At 41.2% G+C, this 20,392-nt stretch overlaps 1 protein-coding gene across 1 annotated transcript; it reads right to left on the bottom strand.

Annotated features, from left to right (window-relative positions):
- Positions 1 to 11,338: 11,338 nt before the first annotated feature.
- LOC130021979 (olfactory receptor 7A10-like) lies at positions 11,339 to 12,283 on the bottom strand. Its single transcript, XM_056112710.1, has one exon. The coding sequence runs from the start codon at positions 12,281 to 12,283 to the stop codon at positions 11,339 to 11,341; it is 945 nt and encodes a 314-aa protein (XP_055968685.1).
- Positions 12,284 to 20,392: the final 8,109 nt, after the last annotated feature.

Below are 20,392 nucleotides of genomic sequence, written 5' to 3'. Positions count from 1 at the left end.
AAGCTCATGATTTTAAATAACTAAGGTACAAGAACTATTGAAATTAAGCCAAGGAAGATTTTATCATGTTTTATAAAATTGGTGGTTCAAAGGTTTTATGCTGTTATATCAATGTACATATTTGTATCTGCATTGGATTATTAAAATTTTTGTCCTAGAAAATCTTGTGAGTTGAAATGATGTGGTACATAAAAACAGGTTCAAAGAGTATGGTTTATTTTAAAACACAATTTTCTAGAGTTATAAAGTTGGTTGCAAAACTTATCCGACCAGTATTTTATTTGATCCCTGAGACTTTTGGTAACTAAAATTTCTAGAGGTACTTAGCAAAGAATTATAATTGATCTCAGATGTCAGCCTGATAGTCTCAAGTCATAACACTGTGCCTTGGTCAAAATTTGAGATGAGAATGGAGAATTTCATGGAAAATGTGAGGAACGAGGCCCTGAACCAGATGAACGCTGACCAACTTACAGGGAACTAACCTGTTTTTCCTAGATTAAGAACTTGTTTTTTTTTCTTAGATCTTAATTTGTTTTTACACAAGTGTGAAATCCTTTAATCTTTTTATTTGTGTTTTCCTAGAAATCAGAATTCTAAGATGTCTCTTGATTAATTTCTAAAGTAAAGTGATCTTTTTCCCAGTGAATATACCTTGTAAGAGCTTTAATTGTGAGCATTTTTAAGGCCTTTTGAATATCTATAGAACTAATCTAATGCTTTTGAAATAGTACTGCAGAGTACAGTTTTGTCATGTTAAGTGAGAATGTTGATAACTTGTGTCTAAACTTGGGAGATCATATTGTACTAATATAGGTACATGCCATAAGTCAGAAAGATAAGGGATGGAGATATCATCAGTGGGCAAAAGAAAAGGAATCCTGTTAAAGTGAAGATGGTTTTGAAATGAGGTGAAGGAAAGTTACAGGACAGAATGAATGTTAAGGAATGTGTAGAAGGTTTGAAATTGTGTTTTAAGAAAATGAACTGACCAAACTGTATTGTTATAAGAAACTCTTTAAATTACATCTACAGAATTGTTCTAGTGCCTTTTTGGTAAGCTCTATGGAAAAGATATTGGGCAGATTATCCCGACTCCTGTTACAGTGCTCTTAGACAACTGAATTTTTCAAAAGTTGCAGGAAATCAAGGGTTTTTCGATATGGGATTAAATGAATTGAACATGTTAAACTGTACACTGGACTCCTGCTACAGTGCTCTTACTGATGGGAAGTCAAGGTTTTCAACATGGGATTGAATGAATTAAACATGATGTTAAACTGTATGCTTTAGCTTTACAGATTTAAGCTTCCTTTGACTAGGACCTACAGCAAATGGGTGTATTACATCTCATTGTGAGTAAAGTGAAATGCTTGCTTTTCTCTTCTTTTGTACCTTCAATATGGTTTTGATGCTTCATGGCACTATGTTGGTTTGCATAAATCCAGATAAGTCTTTCCTCTCTGTAGTAGGGTCTACCCCTCACGCAGACAGAAAAAAACAGCCATGGGACCCCAAAGCCCTCTTCCAGGGAAACAGTCAGGGGATCTGTCTAAATGACAGGAGCAGGGACTTAACAGGTACTGTTTCAAGTACCCTACAAACCTCAGGGTGACCCGAGAGGCAGGCCAGCTTAAGGAAAGACTGGAAATCATCATTACTATGGAGGAATCTAGGACTCTGCAATGACTAACTCAGTCTAGGCCTACTCTCAGCGTCAAGGAAAGAACCTGGAAACTAGGATTTCTCCCAGCCCTGAAGAAGGGATGGGATGGACTCCTTTCTGCCAGGACACCTTTGTGGAAAATGAGGCCCAAAGCCACATCCAGTTCAACCTGAAGGCTCGAGGCCATCCAGTTCATTGTGGGACATCTTATGGCCAGGCCTGGGTAACTCAGACGTGCCAGAAAAGATTAATGCTGTTATTGGTGTGTCTCCTGTCTTTAGCTCACCCCCAGGACTTTGCAGTAAATAATGGGATATCCCAAATTGAGAGTTCTCTAATCTTGCTGTGTTTATGCAAAAGGATAAGCCAGGTTTGTTAGCTATCTGGCAAAGTTTTAAAATGAAGGTGGAGAGAAAACCATCTTTCTGTAACTTGCTTTTTGTAAGAATCAGATTCTAATTTTACAAAGGTGATTGAATAAGTGTATTCTAATATAAAAGTTACTCCCTTTGAGAATTTTAGATAAAACTTGGTTTAGTGGTTTGGGTAAACAGCCTGATCTATCAAGTAACTCAATGTTGTGCATGCTGTCACTAGTCTGATCAGCGCATAGGAAGCCAGAGCTTTACTAGGGGGAACCTCAGCTCAAAGTGCAGAATTAATTGCTTTCCCCCAGTCGTGAATTGGCCTATGTTGCTCTGGTTTCTGTTGCTTTAACTCTTTTTTTTTTAAGACCGCATTGAGAAATCTGTCAGTCATCTCGAGATATCTCTAACATCCCTGTCCGAGGTAGTCCTCCAAAACTGGAGAGGACTCGACTTGTTTTTCCTCAAGAAGGGAGGGCTCTGCGCCCCTCTGGGAGAGGAATGCTGTTTCTACACTGACCACACTGGGGTTGCCCGAGACTCTGTGGCCAAACTATGGGAAGGCCTTGAACAAGGCGGGAGAGAAAGAGAGGCCCGGGAGAATTGGTTCGAGTCTTGGTTCAACCAATCCCCTTTGATGGACACCCTCCTATCTGCCTTAGCTGGACCAGTAATAATCCTCCTAATTTTGATAACTGTGGGCCCATACATCTTGAATCACCTTGTGGCATTTGTCAAAGACAGAATTAATACAGTTCAATTCCTGGTCCTACAGCAACAATACTGGACACTGCTGTCCACTGGGGAAGATTACTCCTCTGTATGACAGGCCCACTGAGAAAGATTCCTCAATATGAAGTAGAGAAAGGGAGGAATGTAAGGTCCCGTGGGACCTCGAGGGAAATTCCAGAGCTAAACTCTCCTAATTAGTAACTCTTTCTTATCTACACCCCCCAGTAGAGTCCTGAGATGTAAATCCTGTTTCCACTGTAGATTCCTCTTAATTGAGATGTAAGATGTAAGATGGCTAGCCAGTCTTAAAATAAACCTTGCTTGTTCTTTGCAGTATCTGGAGTCTCTTTGTCATTAAAGGGAGATCACGATCCATGTCCTAACTGTGACAGTGGATACGGAGCTTGCCTTGCATGTGGCCATCTTGGGTCTAATCCCCGGTACCCCATATGGGTAGGGCACATACTTAGCACGAATGAAGCCCTGGGTTTAAGCGCTGACATTGAAATGAAACAGAAAACCCTCTAAAATTTTTTTCTGCCATACAAAGAAAAAGATGAGTAGGAAACTCCTTTTTAATCACAACAAACTAAACATTGCATATAGGAAAACTGGAGACCAATATATTGGTATGGATCTTATTTTGATTTTTCCCTATGCGTTATTATACCTCATGCTGAATGGTTTTGTCAGAATGTGATGAATCCAAGTTTGATAAAATTTCCTCCCCGCTTACTGAGGAGAATAGCAATTTCCCTGAGATTAAGATAAAGTTTAAGATTGGTGTACTGTCCCCAGTTAATTACTTTGAAAAGACAAAGGACATTATGTACATTGGTTCCTTAGTTGCAGACATAATGCATCTTTATTATTTTATTTTTTTAATGTAGGACTGTATAATCTCTGGGTCGCTAGAGGAAGAGCCCTGGTGGCTCTCCCTCTTGCTGCCCGGGTTGGGTGGACTTGGGTCACTCGCCCGCCTGTGATGGCCAATGCCATGGGGGACGGACGAAGGAGGAAACGAGGGCCAGGCTGGTTGATTGATCAGTTGCTGTTTATCCCATTGTCCCCACACGCCTGTTCCAGTCTCACAAAGCCCCTCACTCTAGTCTCACACTGCTCCTCATTCCCGCCTCCTCCTGTCTCTCCCACTCATCTCTCTGAGCTCCCTCTCACAACTGTTCTCCTGTCTCTCCACTAGCCTGCTCCTGCATTCTTCCCTACATTCTTCTCCCTCTGTCCCCCTTGCTAGTCTCTCTACACTCCATCTTGCTGCCCTAGTCTTTCTCTCCTCTCTCCAACCCCCCAGCATTGGGGGTAGCAAAATCAACATATCAAAAGCCCCCTTTCAGCTCAAGGGCAAAACACCATTTAGGGATGTTTTTCCTCTCCTTAGTCCAATGACTTAATTAACATCTTAATTAACACGTCAATTCTACTTACTATTATTTTGTATGAACACACTAAGAGATACATTGAGCTTGTGGGGTGACTCTCCTAGGGACATCTTGCCACAGACTCAGACTGCAGTGCTCAGGCCGGATTAATCATTCCTAACCCTAGCAGGGTCCAAATCTAGTTATTACTTCTGAATCATGACAGCATTTGTCCATGACCATGCTCTTAACTTATAGTTAAGCATTATGGAACTTTGACCTGGCCCATTTTGATGCCACGGCAGCTCATGCAGTCTCTTGTTGGAACCCTGCTTTTGGGGTGCGAGGAAATAAGGGCAACTGAGGCTTAAATCAAGAGAACAGATATCCAAGAGTGAATATCATTCAGAATCAATTAACTCCCACGTTACAAAAGCATAGCATTGTCTTCTTGTGTCTGTACAAAAGGGACATTGCTCTGAATTAACTATGCAAAGGATTTCAGGAGAAGAGAAAAGCAGTATTTATAGAGCACAAAAAATTTAACAGAGCACAAAAAAAGAGGTTACAAATAATCAAAGAGGGATAGGAGCACTGTGATGGGAGTAACCCAATAAACTTAAGCTCCTTGTGTCAAGGTGGAAAGGACAAACCACCTTGGAGTACTGCTATTTGTTCAGCCATTTATTAAGCTCATTGAATTGGATATAATGCATCTTAAACATACCCTGGCTGATGCTGGTGCTATAGATCCTGATCTGAGGACCACCCTTCAAGAAGCTAGGGGCTGATCCTGAATAGGTAGACTCCTTAGTATCTGAGCAAAAATATGTAAATTTTGATTCCTATGTATTTTGTCATTATTTGTATATATACATATGTATTAAAATTATATATAGGAATTTTTTATCTGCTCTTATCTTAGTTTCAAGTTAATGTCAACTATATCCAAGAAATGCTTTTTTTTTCTTTTTGGGTCACACCTGGCGATGCGCAGGGGTTACTCCTGGCTCTGCACTCAGGAGTCACTACTGGCAGTGCTAAGGGGACCATATGGGATGCTGGGAATCGAACCTGGGTTGGTCGCGTGCAAGGCAAATGCCCTACCAACTGTGCTATCTCTCCAGCCCCGAAATGCTTTTTGTTTAAATTATTTGGTAAAGCCTAAAACGTACTGCATTAATTCATTAATGATTGGCAGGAATTTACCTCTTACCTGTTTCTTGGTTTTCTTTGTTAGAGTTCTATTTTAAGTTTTTTTGGGCCACGCCCAAAGATGCTCAGGATTTATCATTGGTTCTTCACTCAGGAATTATTCCTAGCAGGGTTCAAGACACCATATGGGATGACAGGGACTGATCCCAGGTGAGCTGCGTGCAAGGCAAACACTCTATTTGTTGTTTTATTGCTCTGGCCCCTAAAATAGTTTTTTAATTTTTCACAGTCCCCTTCTCTTCTTTGTAGATGATGTTGATGTAATGACCTATGTTTGGATGCACGAATGCCCAACATACCTGGATGGGCGCAAGGGTTTTCTATTTTTGCTATTTTTAAAGTAAATTTTAATTAATTTTCTTATTTATAGATAGCACAGCGGGTAGGGCAAACGCCTTGCACGCAGCCAACATGGCCGACCCGAGTTCAATTCCTCCGCCCCTCTCGGAGAGCCCGGCAAGCTACCGAGAGTATTCGATATGCCAGACACAGTAACAACAAAGTCTCCAATGGAGACGTTACTGGGCCCGCTCGAGCAAATCAATGATCAACGGGAGGGCCTTTACTTTTACTTATACTTATATTTATAAATCATGGGCAGAGCGATAGCACAGCGGATAGGGCATTTGCCTTGCACGCAGTCTACCGGGTTCAATTCCTCCATTCCTCTTGGAGATCCTGGCAAGCTACCAAGAGTATCCCGCCTGCCTGCACAGCAAAGCCTGGCAAGCTACTCATGGCGTATTCAATATGCCAAAAACAGTAACAAGTTTCACAATGAAAATGTTACTGGTGCCCGCTCAAGCAAATCGATGAATAACAGGAGGACAGTGTTATTTATAAATCTTATTATTGATATATAATGGAATTACAAATATATGTGTGCCTCAGGAGTATAGATTCACAGACTTTGTATAGACAGATTGATAGGCAGATAGGTACAGAGATAAATAGATTTCACAACAACCCACAGAAGATTAGTTTACCATATCAATATTGATTCACAATACTCAATCAACCAATTCCCACCCTCTCCTCTCTAAGAACAAAGATTTATTTTTAAAACTTGGTTTTTTGCATGTTTTATTCATACTTTCTTTGAATAAGCCTTTTACGCCATTCTTCCTACTCATTTTTATTTATTTTTTTCACTTATCACTTAACACTTAATCCCCGTTATTCATCGATTTATTCGAGCGGGTGCCAGTAATGTCTCCATTCATCCCGGTTGCGTGCTAGCGTAGCCCAATGGTATCTGTTTGTTCTAGGAACATGCAGAGCCTCAAACCGATCATTCAGGGTCTTGACGAAGAAGTCTGACCATCTTATAGGTGGGCGTCCATGTGATCTTTTGATGTCCCGTGGAATCCAATCAGTAATGGCTCTAGTCCAGCGGTTGTCTGTAAATCTCATTACGTGTCCAGCCCATCTGATTTTTGATGTCTTGGCAAATGAGACAGCATCCCTGATTCTTGAGCGTTGACGAAGATCAGAACTCCGGATTCTATCTCTCATTTGAGTGAATCGTGATATTCCAAGCATAGTTCTTTCGATTCCTCTTTGAGAGACCCGAATAGCGTTCTCATCCTGTTTTCGTAGGGTCCAGGTCTCTGAGGCATATGTTAATGCAGGAAGAATAGTGGAATCAAAGAGATATGCTCGTAGCTGGAGGTTCTTTGTCCTTTTAGTTATTTCTTCAATGCTCTTGAAGGCATTCCAAGCCGCTCTCTTCCAGTAATAAATGGATCTCATTTCCCTAACCTTATTTTTTTCAGTTTTTCAAAATTTATTTTTTATTTATTTTAATTTATTCATTTAAAAATTTTTTTAAATGAATCACCATGAGGTATAGTTACAGACTTACAAACTTTCATGCTTACTTTTCAGTCATACAGTGATCGAGTACCCATCCCTCCACAGTGCCCATTCTCCACCACCAATGTTTCCAGTATCTCTCCCCCATCCACGTCCCCTGCATCTCCCCTCCCCACACACCCCACCTCTGCCTCTGTGGCAGGTGCATTTCCTTTTACTCTTTCTCTCTTTTTGGGTGTTGTGGTTTGCAACGCAGGTATTAAGTGGCCATCATGATCGATCTATAGTCTACTTTCAGCACATATCTCCCATCCCAAGAGGGCTCTCCAAGCACTCTCTACTTGGTGGTCCCTTCTCTATCTGAGCTGCCTTTTCCTCCAGCATGTGAGGCTGGCTTACAAGAGGTGAAGCAATCCTCCTGGTCCTTATCTCTACTATCCTTGTCCTACTCACTTTTAGATCATTTCTGGAGATACATGAAATCAGGTTAATTCTATTCAAAACCACTTCTTTAAAATATATGTAAGGGTACAAGAAATATAAGTTATTAAACTTCTAAGAACAGATGATTAAACTTCTACGAACAGATGTGCGGCAATATAAAAATTCAGTAATGGGACAACAAATGTTTAATTATAGATCAGACTCTAAAAGCTGGACTAAAGAACTGAATTTTCCAAAGGAGAGGCTGGGGTAGGAGGGTTGGAGATAAGAAGAGGCACCCTGGCACAGGTGTAGAGAGACTAACACTCTGGTGGTAGGTGTGGTGCTCGAATAGTGTGTATCTGATATAACCCCATTATGAACAGTGTTGTGAATAACAGTCCTTAAAAATATTTTAAAATTATTCACGTGAAAGTGAAAAGTGCCTGCATAAAGATCACATGTATGAAAACACTCCATAATAGAGGAGTATGATGAGTAATATTCAGACATGTTCAGGTAAATATAGAATATATTTACTAATGGGGAGCAGGCAGAGCTCAGAACACTCTTCCCTCTGCAAACTAATTTTGTTATTAGGATATTATATAAGATGGTTTGTTTTCAGGATGTCCTGATAAGAGGAAATCATTAACTGAAATAATAGTTAAGGGGAGAGAATGGGAGCACTGATAATAGTAGGCTAGTTCTTACCGTTTGTTCTTATACTTGTAGTGAGTATTCACAGTCGCTCAGTATAATTTACATTTATTTAGAGAATTGCATTGAAGTACTTTATTAGAATTCTTTTCAGGTAACCAGGAGAAACCAGGTGGATGAAAAACCATGAGTGTTTCTGTTTGAATCTGTATGACCTGGATCTATTGAACTGAATAGGAATAGACTTGATTGTGTCCTGATCTGACCAGAGATGAAAAGATACTTAGGTCTAAAGAACCCATGAGTAATATCAGATGTTCATGTACAAATTTGAATGATAAGTACTGAATGTAGTAGGGAACATAATTGCCTTTGAACGAAAGAAGGAATGCAGTGTAGTTGTGCTGAACATTTCCTGTAGCTAGAACTCAACTCAGTTTTAAAAAATGTGCCTGCCACAAAGGCAGGAGAGGATTGGGTGGGGGGTGGCGGGAGGAATACTGGGAACATTGGTGGTGGAGAATGGGCACTGGTGGAGTGATGGGTACTCGATCATTGTATGACTGAAACCTAATCACAAAAGTCTTTAAGTCTGTAATTTTGTCTCACGGTGTTTCATTAAAAAGTTTTAAAAAATAAATAAATAAAACAAAAGCTCAAAGGGGGAAATTTTTTAAATTAAATCACCGTGAGCTACAGTTACAAAGCTTTCATGTTTGAGTTTCAGTCAAATAATGATCAAACACCCATCCCTCTACAGTGGATATTTTCCACCACCAATGTCCCCAATACCCTCCCCACCCCCCAGCCCACTCCCTCCCCCTAACTCTAGGGCAGACAATTTCCCTCTTACTCTCTCTCTACTTACGGGCATTATGTCAACTCAGTTTTAAACTATATGTCACTCCTAATCTGTATGTATCAACCACTTGGATGCCAACTGACCTTACCCCATTGAAAAGATGTGCTATACAAACAAGAAAGATATAGTATTGTTTCTCCATTTCGGGATTTTATTTTTCTTCATTTTTTGGCAGGTAACAGATTTTTATTTAATGCAGATATCAGAATTGTTTACAATGAAGAAACTCCTGAACACATTAACTTCAGGCACATTTTGCAAGGGATTTAGATAGAAACTGTGGACCATGAGTTAAGATAAAATAATAATTACCAGAATTAAACCAGAATGAAGCCACTTACAAAACGCCATCATCTGAAGAAAGTCCACTTTATTGGGAAGGACAATGAAGGGAGAGACTGATTCAGGACTCATTTTCATAATTGTCTCATATTTTTTAATATTATACAATGTATAACTAGACCCGAGTATAGCAATCATTGTAACTTTCACCTAAACAAAAAAATATATTTCTTTGATATCATATGTGGCATTCAAAACTTAATATTTAAAAAATATGTTTTCTCATGAACTGAACAAATGATTTCCTAATGCTTTAACAACTTCACTGTAGCACTGTCCTCACGTTGTTCATCGATTTGCTTGACCGGGCACCAGTAATGTTTCCATTGTGAGACTTGTTGTTACTGTTTTTGGCGTATAGAAAACGTCACGGGGAGCTTGCCAGGCTCTGCTGTTCGGGCAGGATACTCTCTGTAGATTGCCGGGCTCTCTGAGGGGACGGAGGAATTGAACCCGGGTAGGCAGCATGCAAGTGAAACGCCCTACCTGATGTGCTATCACTCCAGCCTGCTTTAACAACTATGTTTTTAAAATTTTGAAAATGTAGGTGGAATAAAGAGGAAAATGCTTAGACAGCAGAAAGAGAAGAAAACTAGTAGAGTTAGATGAAGTATAGTTGAGATTACAGAAATGGAAATTTCAGACAACAGACTGAATACCTTCAGCTTCTACAGTATACGAAGTAGCACTGTAGCTCTGTCCTCCCGTTGTTCATCGATTTGCTCCAGCGGGCCTAGTAACATTGTGAGACTTGTTGTTACCATGTTTGGCATATCGAATACATGAATACATCATGGGTAGCTTGCCAAGTTTTGCCCTGCAGGTGGATACTCTTGGTAGCTTGCTGGGCTCTCCGAGATGGGCAGAGGAATCAAACTCAGGTCGGCGACCAGCAAATGCCCTACCTGCTGTGCTATCAGTCCAGCCCAGAAATAGAAGTACTAAGGGAAATTCTGATTGGGGTTTCATACAGAAAAAGATGGAGCACACTAGTTGAAGAAAAACAGTGATGTTTATCATAAAATTATAAAGAACTGGGCTGAATTATGTTTATGTTCTACTTTTGTGTGAAACAGAATTTGTTCACAATGAAATTTGTTGATTTCTACCCAGTGTAGGGGGCGGTTTCTTTTTGTCTGCATATAGGAAAATATTAGAAAGAACAGCTTGAAGACAGAACTATTAAGCAAAAACAAAGCAGGACTTAAATTTGTGATTTCTCAGACAGTTTATATAGCAAAAATGGGCAAACACACAGGAGAGAACAAACAATCATTTGTTAAGAATACTAGTGTTGGCCTGAATTAGGAACTTGTTCAGCAACTCCAGAAGACTATTCAATTAAACTGAATAAGAAGGATTTGCAGCGTTCAGTTACAATCCCACAGATAATAGATTCGCCCCATTTGCTCCTCAGTCAAGCACATACACCAAATGTCTGAACTTGCGGTTCCTCTCGTGCTGAGCAGGATTACCATGGTAACAACACATCATCAGTAGGGTAAAATTAGCCTGTCTCACGATGGTCAAAACCCAGCTCAACGTTCCCTATTAATGGGTGAACAATCCAAAGCTTGGTGAATTCTGCTTCACAATGATAGGAAGAGCCCACATCAAAGGATCATAAAGTGACGTGGCTATGAACGCTTGACCACCACAAGCCAGTTATCCATGTGGTAACTTTTCTGAAACCTCCTGCTTAAAACCCCAAAGGTCAGAAGGATTGTGAGGCCCCGCTTTCATGGTTTGTATTTGTACTGAAAATCAAGATCAACTGAGTTTTGCTTTTACAAAGTATTTGGTATATTCAAACTATACAGTATGATTTGAATTTCTACTTCAATATTTTTACCTAGCAATTCCATGCACTCACTTGGTCCTACTACAAAGGTCCTTTGATGGTTCCCTTCACAAACAATGCCTTCAGAACCCTCTTTATGTCATTATTCCGAAGACTATAGATGAAGGGATTCAGCATGGGTGTGACCACAGTGTACATGGCTGAAGTTATTGAACTCGACAGTGGGGTCTGGGTGGCAGCAGAGCTAAGGTACGCACCCACCAGAGTACAATAAAACAGGGAGACCACGGAGACGTGAGATGCACAGGTGGAAAATGCTTTATACTTCCCCTGAACAGACGTGATTCTATAAATTGAGGAAACTATCTTAGAGTAAGAATACAGGATCCCACTGAGGGTACTACCCCCCACAAGAAGAGCTGCCGCATACATCACCACATCATTAACGAAAGTGTCAGAACATGACAGTTGTACCATCTGCTTGAGTTCACAGAAAAAGTTGGGGATAAACACGTCTGTACAGAAGGACAGTGTCAAGGTCATCAAACTGTGTAACAAACAATCCAGGATGCTCATGGCCCAGGACCCCAGAAGCAACAGTCCACAGACCCTGGGATTCATGATGACAGTGTAGTGCAGGGGGTGGCAGATGGCCACAAAGCGGTCATAGGCCATCGCTGTCAGAAAAAATACATCCAAACCAGAAAGCAGTAGGAAAAAAACCATCTGCGTAAAGCAATATTCATATGTTATGCTTTTGTTCTGTGTCTGGATGCTCACCAGCAATTTTGGGATGGTGTTGGAGATGACGCAGATGTCCACAAAGGACAGGTTGGCCAGGAAGAAGTACATGGGCGTGTGGAGGCGGGGGTCTGAGCCCACGGCCAGGATGATGAGCAGGTTCCCCAGCACGGTGATCAAGTAAATGGAGAGGAAAAGTACAAACACAAGGGATTGCACTTCTGGTTCCTCTGAAAATCCCAAAAGAATAAATTCTGAAATGTGTGAAATATTTTCAGGCTTCATATAGGCTATGTCTAAGGAAGAAGAAATCACAAAACAAATTTCACATACATCTGAATTACTCACATATATAAATGCAACAATATTACACTTGCACTCTTAAAATTAGTTAATATTTTGTATTTGTATCTAATTCTTCTCTGACTCTCACATATCATCTCTGATATGGACCTTTTGGTACTATAACTTTATGTGACCATGCAGCCTACAATTTTACAGAATATTCTTTGTGTATTTAATAGCATGAATTAAGTGCTGAGCATATTTTCAGCAAATTCTCAGTGATTATTATAAAATGCTAGAAGAAAAGTACCCACAATTTACTGGCAAAGAAAGTACACAAAGCACATAGTAAAATTTAGTCTTTTATCAGGTTGTATAACACAGTAGGTAGGCCTTGCACATGGCCAACCTTCGCCAACCCGAGTTTGATTTCTCCGCCCCTCTCGGAGAGCCCGGCACCGAGAGTATCTCGCCCGCATGACAAAGCCTGGCAAACTACCAGTGACATATTCAATATGCCAAACACAGTAACAACAAGTCTCCTCATGGAGACGTTACTGGGACCACTCAAGGAAATCGATGAACAATGGGAGCACAGCTCAGTGACCATTTTTATGAATAATAGAAAGTGGGTATAATGGAGAAAAAAATGGAGTATGATTTAAAAACATACCATTTGTGGCAATACCAGAATCAAGGACTCATTTATTTATATATTTATTTATATATTAAGGCATCCATTGTTCCATCACCAATCTCACCACCGGTGTTAGTTCCCCTGCCCCCATGTCCCCTGGATCCCTTCAACCCCTTCACTAACCTGCATCCTTCACAGGCACATTTAAAAGTTGGTTTTTTAGTATAGTCGAAGTGACATCTGCAATTGTCTGTTTATTGCAGCACTCTTTACAATAGCCATAATCTGGAAAAAACCTGAGTGCCCGAGAATAGATGACTGGTTAAAGAAACTTTGGTACATTTACACAATGGAGTACTATGTAGCCGTTAGAAAAGATGAAGTCACGAAATTTACATACAAGTGGTACTACATGGAAAGTATCAGGTTAAGCGAAATGACTCAGAAAGAAAGGGATAGACATAGAAAGATTGCATTCATCTGGGGAATATAAAGTAACAAAAGAGGAGTCTAACACCCAAGAATGGCTGAGATTAGTACCAGGAATTTTACTCCATGGCTTGGAGGCCAACCACACATACTAGGGGAAAAGGAAGCTCAGATAAAGAAGGGAACACCAAATAAAGGTTTTGGGAGGATCCTCCCAGGATGGGAGAAGCATGCGGAAAGTAGACCATAGACTAAACATGATTGTCACCCATTGCCTCTTTTGCAAACCACAACACCCAATAAGAGAGAGAGAGAACAAAAGGGAATGCCCTGCCACAGAGGCAGGGTGGGATGGGGGGAATACTGGGATCTGTGGTGGTGGGAAATGGGCACCGGTGGAGGGATGGGTATTTGATCATTGTATAATTGATACCCAAGCACAAAAATGTGTAAGTCTGCAACTGTACCTCATGGTGTCTCACTATTAAAATTTTTTTAATAATAAAAAAAGTTTGATTTTTTAGTGTGGGTTCCACTGACCAATGTTTTCAGTATTGTTGTCTCCCTGGTTTATATATATGAATGTACCTCAAATCTGCATCACCGGTGTGCCCAAGCCCTAGGACCTTTGTCCACTTCTTATTTCCCCCGCCCTCCGTTTCTCTCCTTACTTGATCTCCTCATTTCTATATTTGCGGGCCAAGGTTTCGCTCATTTTTGATGACCTTACATTCCCTCCCCCCTTTTTTTTCCCCTTGGTACACAACAGAGGTTATAATTGGCTGCCATGCTTGGCGAGGCAGGGGTGGAGGTGGGGGGTGGGGATGGGGACACAAAAGCTCTGGTTCCCGGAGCCAGGCTGCCACTCTGAAAGCCTTGCATTCCTTTTTGCTGCTATTCTTTACAAGTGCTTATGAAATACAAAAATACCAGGTAACATTTGATCAGGCATAACAAGGATTCTATAGTGGAACCAGTCTGCAGAGAAGTATTTCTGAGTGCAGTGCAACCATTAAGAACTTTGGACTGGACCGATAGCACAGCTGGGAGGGCGTTTGTTTTGCACGAGGCCATTCCGGGTTCAATTTCCGGCATCCCATATGGTCCCCTGAGCACTGCCAGGAGTGCATGAGCCAGGAGTAACTCTTGTGCAAAGCTCGGTGTAACCCAAAAAAGATGAGAGAGAGAGAGAGAGAGAGAGAGAGAGAGAGAGAGAGAGAGAGAGAGAGAGAGAGAGAGAGAACTCTGAGGAAGGTGTTTGAGAAAATGTGGGAAAGTAACAAACAGGAGTGAGAGTGAAGAGAGGTGTTGTCAGAGAATGTGGAAGAAGGTGGTCTCTCAGCCTCTGTTGTTGCTGAAATATGAGTCAGAGGGATGGTCTCATAGACAACAGATTCCACCTACACATTGTCAAAGTTTCTGAAAGGCATCACCAGAATTGAATGTGATCGCCTCCCTAATATTATCTGTTGTTGATGCATTTCTGATCTGTGTCATATGAGACACCCTGGAAGAATGAGTTCAGGTTCCCTGCTGGTTCTGAGCCTATAAAATTTATGTGGAAACACGGGGAGATAGAGGGTAAGAGAGGGAGGAGGAGAAGGAGGAGAAGAAGGAGAGAAGGAGAAGAAGGAGGAGGAAAAGGAGGAGGAGAAGGAGGAGGAAGAGGAGGAGGAGGAGGAAGAGGAGGAACCCCACCTAAGTTGGTGAAAGACTCTCCTTCCATTCAAGGAATGAATGTTAACCAAAATTTCTATATTCAAATAAACTGTATTTATGATTTTATGCCTCATAGTAATCTGATCCTACAAGAAGGTTTTTAGATGGGATGAAATTAAGCAAAATGTATGAAATGAACAATATATTGAACAACATTTATTAAATGAAACTGTATAAAATCTACCACTGAGCAAACATTTGCAAGAAAATGTGGAATTGAGAAATTTAGAAATATATAAATACAACATTTTCCAGAACATATTGCTCAGAACAGTCAACAAAATTTAATAAAAGACAATCATATGTAAGTATCTTTGAAATCTAACAGTAGGTGGGTGAGGAATAAAGTGTTTAAATGCATAGAGTTAAATAATGAGCATATATCAATTGGGACAAAAATCATCAATCAAAAGAACAAGAAATCAAATCTTTCACACCAATAGTTCTGAACGAAACCAAAATATTTAAACATTGATTTGAGCTAGATTTATAAGTTTAGTGATGGGTCCCTATGATATTTGGCAAAGTTTAGAAGAAATATAATGTGAGGAACAATTTGAAGGTAACTACAAATATTTAATATATGGATAATCTTTATTTGGGTTTCTTTCCTCTCAACATTACCGATATTCTGCCCATATAAGTCTCCAATATGGTTCTTCCCTGTGTGCCCTGGGGGGTTTTAGAATGTTAGTAGATAGAAATATTTGCATCCTTTCCCAATATTTTAATCAAAAAGATTTCAAATGAATAAGTAACATTTGGATAACATTGAAACTCTTGTAAAGATTCTCATTTTTACTTAAACATAAAACATGTGCTTTTTGAATATAAAATACCAGCAAGGGTTTAAGAACTCAGTCATACTACAAAATCATGTGTCCTCCAGGAGGATTACTCCATATCTTAGAGGCCAGCCGGGTATTCTAAGGGAAAGGGCAGTTCAGATAGAGAAGGGAGCACCAAATAAAGGGTGTTTGGAGGATCCTCCCAGGAGGGGAGATGCATGTTGAAAGTAGACTATGGACTGAACATGTTTGCCACTCAATGCCTATTTTGCAGACCACAACACCAAAAAGGAGAGAGAGAACAAAAGGGAATGCCCTGCCACAGAGGCAGGGTGGGATGGGGGGAATACTGGGATCCGTGGTGGTGGAAAATGGGCACTGGTGGAGGGATGGGTATTTGATCATTGTATGACCGAAACCCAAGCACAAATATTTGTAAATCTACAACTGTACCCCATGGTGCTTCACTAATAAAAAAAATCATATGTGTCTATGTGGATATCTGAATATAAAGAATTATTGTCTATGCTGATTTCTTACTGTGTTTGGCATATTGAATACGTCACGGGGAGCTTTCCAGGCTTTGCCGTGCGGGCGAGATACTCTCCGTAGCTTGCCGGGCTCTCCGAGAGGGGCGGAGGAATCGAACTGGGGTCGGCCATGTTGGCTGCGTGCAAAGCAAACGCCCTACCGCTGTGCTAGGCCATTCATAAGGTACTTGAGTGAAGGAAAGGGGGAAAGAGATGGAGAGGTACTGAAGGCCCTGAAACATAAAAATCACTATCTATGTGCACAGACTTTCAGTGAGCATTTGAATTAAAATCGGGTGAACATGTGTGATTCTATGTATAAAAGAAATGTTTACAACGAAGCTATGGGGGGCTGAAGTGATAGCACAACGGGTAGGGTGTTTATCTTGCACGCGACCAACCGGGGTTTGATTTCCAGCATTCCATATGGTCCCCTGAGCACCGGCAGGAGTAATTCCTGAGTGCAGAGCCAGGTGTAACTCCTGTGCATCTCTGGGTGTGACCCAAAAAGGAAAAAAAAAGCTATGGGGTAGGAAGAAACAATAATAGTAATAATAATGCTAGGTCTAAGTTTCCAAAACAGTTGCATGCAATAAGTCACATTGAAAAACTAAAATTTTTAGACAAAAATATAAAAAGTAATATGATGATGGGCTGGAGCACAGTAGGTAGGGTGTTTGCCTTGAACGCAGCCATCATGGCCAACCCAAGTTAGATTCCTCTGCCCCTCTCAGAGAGCCTGGCAAGCTACCGAGAGTATCTTGCCCACACGGTAAGGCCCGGCAAGCTCCTTGTGACATATTCAATATGCCAAACCCAGCAACAAGTCTCACAGTGTTACTGGGCCCGCTCGAGCAAATGGATGAACAATGGGGTGACAGTGACAATGACAATATGATGATATCCACATGGGACTCTAAATCCTGATTTACTTGTAAGGCTGAAATAAGTGAGAAAAATGCTCTACAGAAAGGCTTTCTGTATGTCAAGGAAAGTAAAGTTATGTTATTACATCATCTCAGATAAATATATTTAATAAAATATAATAGAAAATAAGTTGACATTACATCAAGTACAGAGATCAGTTTCAAAGAAGGACTTGATCTATCTTTAGAAATAGATCAAGAGCTCATGATTCACTGTATATGCTCAGTAACTAATAGAATATTTCATTAATCACCAAAGATCCTGGGCTTTCCTTTTACATTTACAGGGAGACCTTCAAACCTTTATTCTTTCCTCCAGTTTCCTTTCTATAGGTATCATTTAGTTGCCAATAACGACCCCTGTATTGCATATCCAATACTCACTTGTAGCTAGACATCATTAATACTGCATAAAACGAGTAACCAAGCTGTGATCAAGCATTCATGTAGGTAGGTCATCAGAATAATCTGGGAATAGTCTTCCCCTTCCTTCTCTTAGACCTTCTCCTGCACAGTCTATGTGACGTATGAACTCACCTGGGTGAGATTTCTGAGAGGGAGCCCTCTGGATGGGAGCACATATCCTTCCCTGGGTAGTTGATGGTGAAGACAAGAGCCCAGACAAGACAGTGAGATGGAGGGAAACATTGGTCCCCACACCAGTTTCAGGATGCCAAAGCGACAACTTTGTCCTGAGCAGTCGAGGTTGAAAAAGCTGAGGACCTGAGCAGAAGAGATATTTACAGCTCCTGGTCTCTGCTCATTAGGCTTGCTGCCATCCAGTGACAGTGGCCACCAAGTACACGTGTCCCTGTGGGTCACTGCTCTGGACAAAGGAATGTTTTCCCCTCTGGTCTGTTCCCAAGAGATCAGGTTAGTAGTCAAGTTTATTGTGTTCATTAGTGCTTCACCGTGAGCTATCCTGTCTTCCAGAATATTAGCCAACCCAGAACCTTTTCCCAAACATGAGTTTGAGTTATATCCAAAAATCGATGCTTGAGAATCCTCTGGAATTGCTAGTTCTGGCATCTTCAAAGCATTATGTTGTATTGGGAAAGACCATGCCCTGTAGCTCTGTCCTCCCATTGTTCATTGATTTGCTCAAGCGGGCACCAGTAACATCTCCACTGTGAGACTTGTTGTTACTGGTTTTGGCATATCGAATACGCCATGGGGAGCTCTGCCGTACGGGCGGGACACTCTCGGTAGCTTGCCAGGCTCTCCGAGAGGGTTGGAGGAATCGATCAACCCAGGTCAGCCAGGTTGGCCACGTGCAAGGCTAATGCCCCTCGCACTGTGCTATTGCTCCAGTCCATAACAGAAAACTGGTCTTCCTAAATTCAACAGGGGAGAGAATCATGTTCCTTTGATGTAAAATCTTGAACTGTTTGTTGATTTTTTTTTCAGGCCACATTAGCAAATATTTAGAGTATAATCCTATACCACAGCGGAGGGGGAAGTTTTATTGTAACTCATTTAGAAGTGTTCCTTATTTAGGGGCAGGAGTGAGACAGAGTGGGCAGGGCACATGCCTTGCACAGGGCCATGCCAGGTTCAATCTCCAACATCCCATATATTCTCCTGAGCACTTGAGGAGTGATTCCTGAGCGCAAAGCCAGGAAGCATCCCTTGAGCACTGCCAGGTGTGACAAAAAGTGTTCATTATTTATAATATGTAATGAGATGTCTCGTGCCAGGTGGACAGATATTTGTCACTGTAGATTTTTTTTTTTGCCTTTTTGGTCACACCCAGTGATGCACAAGGGGTTACTGAGGCTCTGAACTCAGGAATTACTCCTGGCAGTACTCAGGGGGACCATATGTGATGCTGGGAATTGAACCCGGGTCGACCGCGTGCAAGGCAAACACCCTACCTGCCGTCCTATTGCTCCAGCCCCAACTTTAGAGATTTTTTAAATTTCAGTTTCTACTTTATTTTGGGCTGGAGCGATAGCACAGCGGGTAGGGTGTTTGCCTTGCACACAGCCAACATGGCCGACCCGAGTTCAATTCCTCCACCACTCTCGGAGAGCCCAGCAAGCTACCGAGAGTATTTCGCCCACACGGCAGAGCCTGGCAAGCTACCCGTGATGTATTTGATATGCCAAACATAGTAACAACAAAAGTCTCCAATGGAGACGTTACTGGGCCCACTCGAGAAAATCGATGAACAACGGGAGGACCATGACTGTGACTGTGACTTTATTTTAGTTTTAACATAAATTTAACCTCAGCTTGATTCATTTTGTATTTACAACTATCCAGTAAAAATATATGGGATTGCACGTCTCTGTGTGAGTGAATTTATTTCAAAGAGAATATAAGAAAACTCACCATTCTTTACTAACACAAATCTTTTCCTTGGATACTTTGTTTGGACTTAACAAATTATTTCTACACATTTCACTTATTTTTCCAGATAGCTCTGTGAAGTCTTGTTCATAATCCAGGTCACAATTAGAAGGAAAGTCATTGAAGTTTATGGATTTAAAATTAGTTAAGTGAAAAATGAGAACTTATCACATTCTTTGTTACATATATGAAAACTGGTTTCTAGGGATGTAGTTTAGTGTTGAGATACCTGCTTTGCATGTGACCAAACCTGCTTTTTTTTCTCTTTTGGGGGAGGGACAGGTGTCACACACAGCGATATACAGGGGTTACCCCTGGCTCATGCACTCAGGAATTACTCCTGGCGGTGCTCGGGGGACCATATGGGATGCCAGCGATCGAACCCGGGTCAGCCGTGTGCAAGGCAAATGCCCTACCTGCTGTGCTAACACTCCAGCCCCACCAAACCTGCTTTAATCCCAGGCACTATAGAAGTTTCCAGAGCAATGCTGGAAGTGAGCACAGAACCCATAGTAGTACTTGAGCACTGCTGCGATGTAAATCTTGCCTCCACCCTTGACTCTTCCTTATCTGCTAGTAACTCTTCTCTTACAGGCCTCCACTGGAATGCAGTATTCTGAGCTGTAAATCACGGGGAGCCCGGTAGACATGGAAGATAACCAGATGTTTGAATTATGAGATACCCACTAGCCACAATGCCCATGTATGTAAATGCTGATCTTTGAATC

Source organism: Sorex fumeus, unplaced genomic scaffold, assembly GCF_029834395.1.
Source record: "Sorex fumeus unplaced genomic scaffold, SorFum_2.1 ptg000019l, whole genome shotgun sequence".
Lineage (NCBI taxonomy): Eukaryota > Metazoa > Chordata > Mammalia > Eulipotyphla > Soricidae > Sorex > Sorex fumeus.
The sequence above is the reverse complement of the archived record's forward strand: the minus strand, read 5'-3'. Positions and strand labels throughout refer to the sequence as shown.